This window comes from Schistosoma mansoni, chromosome 3 (assembly GCF_000237925.1).
Source record: "Schistosoma mansoni strain Puerto Rico chromosome 3, complete genome".
In the NCBI taxonomy this organism is placed as follows: domain Eukaryota; kingdom Metazoa; phylum Platyhelminthes; class Trematoda; order Strigeidida; family Schistosomatidae; genus Schistosoma; species Schistosoma mansoni.
The window spans coordinates 4,420,769-4,427,354 of NC_031497.1; the positions used below are offsets into that span (position 1 = coordinate 4,420,769).

General features: G+C 32.1%; 1 protein-coding gene across 1 annotated transcript in view; it reads left to right on the top strand.

Moving 5' to 3' along the window:
• Smp_163450 (tubulin tyrosine ligase-related) overlaps positions 1–6,586 on the top strand; it is a gene marked incomplete at both ends in the record, with an annotated part of 34,240 nt that overhangs the window by 12,105 nt on the left and 15,549 nt on the right. The window contains 3 exons of the mRNA XM_018798957.1: positions 1,961–2,037; positions 3,917–4,111; positions 5,085–5,167. Coding sequence (XP_018650794.1) covers positions 1,961–2,037; positions 3,917–4,111; positions 5,085–5,167 — 355 coding nt within the window. The remainder of the gene's footprint in view (positions 1–1,960; positions 2,038–3,916; positions 4,112–5,084; positions 5,168–6,586) is intronic.

A 6,586-nucleotide genomic window follows, 5' to 3' on the forward strand; every position in this document is an offset into this window, starting at 1 on the left:
CTTTGAATACATACATTTCTTATTACTGTTGTGATGTGTGTTACTTATGTTGACTGATATAAGTAGTATGTTGCATCAATCGGAAGGGAATACCTGCGTACAGAAGATTTGGTAGACTGCAATCAAGAGAAGAGAGAAGAATACTGAAATCAATCGAGATAACAACGGGGGTGAGGGAACAATAAAGTTTGTAATAAAAAATTGATGGAAAATGTACCAATGAAGTATTTAATTTATGGTTTTCATATTTTGTGAAGACACATTGTAATTTTGCATTAAGCAATAAAATGGTCTTCCCTACCCGAGTTCTTTCTTCACTACACTACTATAATGTTTCGCCCTATTTGGGACTTGTCAGCTGGATGTGCCTGCATCTCAGAGTTGATGTTCATTTTGGGACTCGAACCCAGTGTTGTTTGCTTCAAAGGCCATCGCGTTATCCACTCAGCTACTCAGTCCTGATAGCCACTTGCTTGTGCAATGGAGTGAAGTTCGAATTCACTTAGTATTGTTTGTTTGAATCTTCCCATTGATGTTAAGGACTACAACTGGTCAGTCTCTAATTGGCATATGTGCATACTGTGCGTATTGCCTCGATATAGCTTTAATTCACAAGCATTGTAAGCAAAGATGAAGACTGACCAGCTGTAGTCCTAAACATCAATGGGAAGATTCAAACAAACAATACTAAGTGAATTCACACTTCTAGAATAGTATATTCAATGAATCCCTTAAGCCTGAAGTGTATTTACATATGTTCACCTATTATTCATTAAGTAATTTAACACATTTAACATTCATATTTCAGACTGTAATGATATATTTACTAATATTTAAATTTATTGCAATTCCTTTGTTTAGTTTACTATTCTAGGTCTGTAATTCCATCAACTGTAGTATATCCTACTTGTTACCATTATTATTACCTTTAAAAAAGCTGGTCAAGTGCATATATTTAAACAGTATCCCTTTTGTTGTTCATATAATGACCTTAATTATTTTATTGACATCATTTTGTTGTTTTATTAAGATAGAAACAAAAACCCCAGGATGATGAAGAAGAAAAATATATCTACGTATATAGTTACCTGAGTTCAATTAATATTACTGTATAAATATAGATAATTAATGATGTATTGGAATAATATTGGTTTATGCACTCTTTGTTATCACAGTATAGAACTTATACTATTCAAGTACAAAATTGTTATTAAAAACTATAAAGATTGGTATAATTTCTATCTATCTTATCGGTTGAGGGCTCTGGCTCGAGACTGGTAGGTCCTGGGTTCGAATCTCGTGAGTGCGGGATCGTGGATGCACACTGTTGAGGAGTCCCACAATAGGACGAAACGGCCGTCAAGCAGTGCTTCCAGGTTTTCCATGGTGGTCTAGCTTCAATTGACTCACGCTTTCAACTATGAAAAATACCGAAATCTCCATAAGTCCTCTTCTGATTCTCTTTATCTCTTGTTTACAATTGACTTCATTTATTTAAAAAAAAGCCTTAAATGTTCACTAATAAAGATGGTGGCAGTGTGATGTGGGTTACTGATATCCACATAAGTAGTATATGGTGATGGTCGGGCAGTAGAAGATCGATAAGGAGAGAACAGGAACGGCACGCGATTGGTATGAAAATGCATGAACAATTATGGACGGGTATTTTCAGAAGGAACAGTCAAATTGAGACAATTGATTGTTATTTTGCAAATTAACTATTCACTATGTGGTTCTCATATTTTTAATGAGATATTCTATAATGTTGTGCTAAAATACATTCGATTGTCCCCACTTGTGTTGTTGTTTACTACAGCAGTATGTTAGCTGAACCGGTCAACTGTGATCAATGTATGTATATGTAAATAATTTAATCTTATGCTTTCTTTACTTTTATGCATAGATTGATTGTTATTATAGTGTGAAAATTCATTTTCTTCCTTTTTAAACTATTTCTTAGAATCATCTGATTGGATATTTTATTTTGGGAAACATATGCGTCCTCAAATATTTCGTACAATTAAAATGTATCAAAAGGTAGAAATTACATTTTTCTGATGTTTGATTAATGTATCTTCTTGGAATTTCAATGATTATTCTTTAAAATAGATTTCTATTAACAGATTTGTTACCAGGTGGATAATTTGATAAGTTTTAATATAATCAGAAGGAGTTTTGTGGAGATTTCAGTATTTTCATAGTTGAACTCATGAGTCAAATAAAGCTAAACCACTATGGAAAACCTGGAAACACTGCTTGATGGCCGTTTCGTTCTATTGTGGGATTCCTCAGCCGTCAAGAAGTGCTTCCAGGTTTTCCATGGTGGTCTAGCTTCAATTGATTGATGATTTCAACTATGAAAATATTGAAATCTCCGCAAAACCGCTTCTGAATATAATCATATGCTCACTAGTGATTGACTTCAAGAGATATTTCCTGGAGTTCTAGTGAGAAGCAGTGACCAGTGGAGTTCAACCACGTATGTTGTGAGATATTAACTCACTGAAGACAATTGGTGGATGGTTGCTCAACTTCGTGGGTTGGTTGAAGTTAAACAGTGGTGGTGGTCTAGTGGTTAAGCGCTCGTGCGCGAGACTGATAGGTCCTGTGTTCGAATCTCGCTAGGCGGGATCGTGTGTGTGCACTGCTGAGGAATCCCACAATAGGACGAGTTGGCCGTCAAGCAGTGCTTCCAGATTTTCCATAGTGGTCTAGCTTTAATTGACTCATGATTTCAACTATGAAAAAGTTTTAATACAACCTATTTCATTTAGCTACAATAAATAGAAGTTTAATAAATAAATGCGGTTATTTGATACCCTTGTGTAATAAATCATTTGATTTGCTAATTCCAATAGTCTATTAATACTGAAATTGGATTTCCTATTTGTATTCCTATTAATGACGTTTTCCTTCCAATTTTATTGGATTAGATTGTTTGTTTAATTTAAAGCAAAATAATCAATCATATAAGTGTGTTTTTTCTTCTACTTCACCTATAATTTTATGGATTATAGCATGAATGCAACTGACAACCTATTCTTCTCTCATTTGAGAACCTTTATACTACACGTTCATTTGTCACATAGCTAACTCTTAATATATAGCATTTGATAAAGAATAATTATCTTATGGAGACTATTCCGTTACACACTGTCATAGGAAACATTACAGGAATATTAATGCATGTCATTATCTGAAAATCTGCACTTATCACTTAAGTTTGGACTAAAATCTGTTATATTTTAATCAGTTATTAAAAACATAGATTTTTAAGAAATAATTAGTCTTCCTGAATGAAGCATCTTGATTTTAACCAGGGTTTTAGACTTCAAACTTTGACACACAATATTGCTAACAGAGGGTAAATCAAACTGGTATTTATTTAAGACTGCTTTAATTATAAAATCCAGAGAATACAAATATATGTTGCCTATCCCAATATGACTCGAGTGACTAAGGTACCACTCACAAAACTGTTTGATAAACTCTTCCTATGTATATAATAAAAACCCTATTACATAATCAAAATAACAGTCAAATGATATTCCACGTACTAGTCAAAACTGAAGGCAAGTACTTTGGTCAACTATAGACGATAAAGAATCTGGCATAAATATAAGTGTATCAATCCAAGTCTCTACACTTTCAACACCACAAAAATTTAACCGTCCAGAGAAAATAACGAAGAATCCAAATTAATAGTACTAAGAGTCGTAGAAGGTCAAATACTTTCTTTAAAAACAAATGACATTGAAAAATTAAAAGTATTGGATAGTCTTCTCCAAGTGTGACTGAATATTATTGTATTATTATAAAGAGATATGACTATACCTTAAATTCTAGGGAGGTATTAGGATTGAATACATTTTAAAAGTTATTATCCCCATTTGCCTTTGTTGTTTAATTGATACAGGTAAACCATTTACCTTGTTCATTTCAACTTGGTCGTAAAGATCGTTTATGGCGGAACATAGTTCAGATGCAATTGAAACATGGAAAAGAACATTTTAATTTTATGCCACAAACTTATTGTTTACCTGGTGATTTAGATGAATTAAAAAAAGTATGGGATGAAGAAGGAGAAAATCAACGATGGATTATGAAACCGGTTCGTTAAGGATTAGACAATTTCTTTTCTCTTTTTTATAAATTTTATGGGGTGAAAAAGCTGACTTGAATGAAAGTGGCTTATTAATTGGATCTTTATAAAAAGACAGTAATATGTTTTGCTGGGGAAAAAAAGTTAATTTTGTCTTTATTTATAAATGCTGGATCGTGAAGTAATCACCAATTGTTTTGGATTTTTTTTCTCTGACATTAATTGACAGTATAGGAACGGTAGTAAAATTTTACTCTCCCATCAGTTGTTCTTTATATGCATAATGACTCTTTCAGTTCTGTTTGTTATTATAATTACTCTCTGTTTACATTCTTGTTTTCTTTAATCCGATCTTCTCAACCTTCTGCTACATGCATCCCACTTCTGGTTGTTATTACATACTACTTATATCTGTCAAAATAAGTATCATACACCACAGAATAAGCTACATAAATGCCTTAGAAACTAGCCACTTAAATCTAATTAGAATAGTTTCATCCGTTTGTTTGTAGCTCTGTATACAATCGGCGTACACCATCTGCTGAGTATATGTTTAGTGTCTAACAAGATAATTGTTTAAGGTGATCTCAAATGATTTGAACTAAAGTGTAAAGCTAGAAAGTACTGCTTTAATTTTATCGGGGTGAATTCTCACTAACCAAACGCAGGAGTAATCAGTGCTTATCATTAAGTATATTGGAGTTATTATCAGCTCTTGTAGTCAAACTTTAGACACTGAGAATTATTTTAAAGCACTTTGAACTTTACAGGAATTTTTTCGACACCAATACCCCTATAACTAAAAGCTTTACCTGACATTCACATACCCAACATTACTTTTAAATGATCGTGCTTTTTTGTTCTAGTTCTGTGATGAATATTGATTCGATAAAATGGACTTGTAAAGTTATAAAAGACGATTCATTCTAGACTTTGTATAAAACATTTTTTTTGATTAAATAATACTTTATGTTATTTACAGCCAGCTTCAGCTCGCGGAATTGGTGTTCGACTGGTAACAAAGTGGTCACAAATACCTAAGAAGCGTCCAGCTCTTATTCAAAAGTATGGTGTTTTTGTTACAAATATTTAATGATAGTACATTTACTAATTGTCGTTCATTTCAAACTCTTTCTCTAATCTTAAATAACATAACCGTTTTGTATCTTTTTCAGTTATCGTTGTTTTTAAATCCAAGTATTTTGCTTACCCTAAGATTTATAGATGAAAATAAATGTTTACTGATTTCTGGTGCTGATATATATTTATGACGTTACCTCTTGAAGGATCCAATGTACTATGGCTTATCTAATTGTTAAACACAAACCATTTATACCCCTCAGAAACAAAAATACATGATTTCACGTTTTATTGTAACAAACGTAAATGTAAAGATTATATGGATATTATATTAATTATGCTCTAAAAGTTGTAAACAGGCATAATCATTAGTCTGTATTGATACAAACATCTTGTTATTTTGCTAAAGATTTGATACTTTTTTTAACTAGTATAACTGGATTCAGTACAAAAACCGTAAGTGATTCTAACCTTAGTTATTTGTAAAAAAAATAATAAATCTGAAATCTTGAAAATCTGACTTTGGCATACTTTTGTAATAGTTTATTTTAATTAAAAAGACTAACATGGAAATCCTGCTTCGTATGATATATTATTGGTCTAGTAAATCACTCAAATGAGTTATTGAACAAAGTCTCCTAAAGAACAAGCAGATAATTTTAGCAGATTAAAGGGGGAATGAATGAACCCTGAACATGAGTGATCCAGTGGTAATATCTCTTTTTGTATTACCATATGAATTACACCTAAATCTCGCGATGTAAGTTGTCTTGAGTATTCAGGTACACCTCTCTAACATATGTGAATTAGTATGAAGTATGAAGAGCATGACTTGTTTACAAAGTGCAAACAAATGTATCCGTTTTCAGCCACACTCGTTGTTTGAGAGCTAAGACTAGACAACGAGACAATGGTTAATGACCATTTAGTATTAATTCATTGTCTTATGAGATACAAAAACAGATAAAACAACATCATAAACCTGTTGTAAATATAATTACAGAATAACTTCTCGAAGACAATAATCTAAAATACTCCGAGTATTAGATATCAAAAGTTGGATAGATAAGGCGATACTCAGTGTTTATGAAGTTTTTGGTATATTTCACGGAAAAAGAAAACTCAAAAGAAAAGTTGTAAAAAAAGAAATATAAACAAAAATAAAATCTTAGTAGAAGAAATCCCTAGCAATTATAATGTTATTTGTATAATTTGTATATATTTTAAGAAGAATAATATCAAATCTCATATAATTCACTTAGTATTGTTTGTTTGAATCTTCCCATTGATGTTTAAGACTGCAATTGATCAGTCTCTAATTGGCATATGTGTATACTGTGCGTATTGCCTCGATGAGGCCTTAATTCACAAGCATTGTAAGCAACGATGGATAGTGGCTAGCAG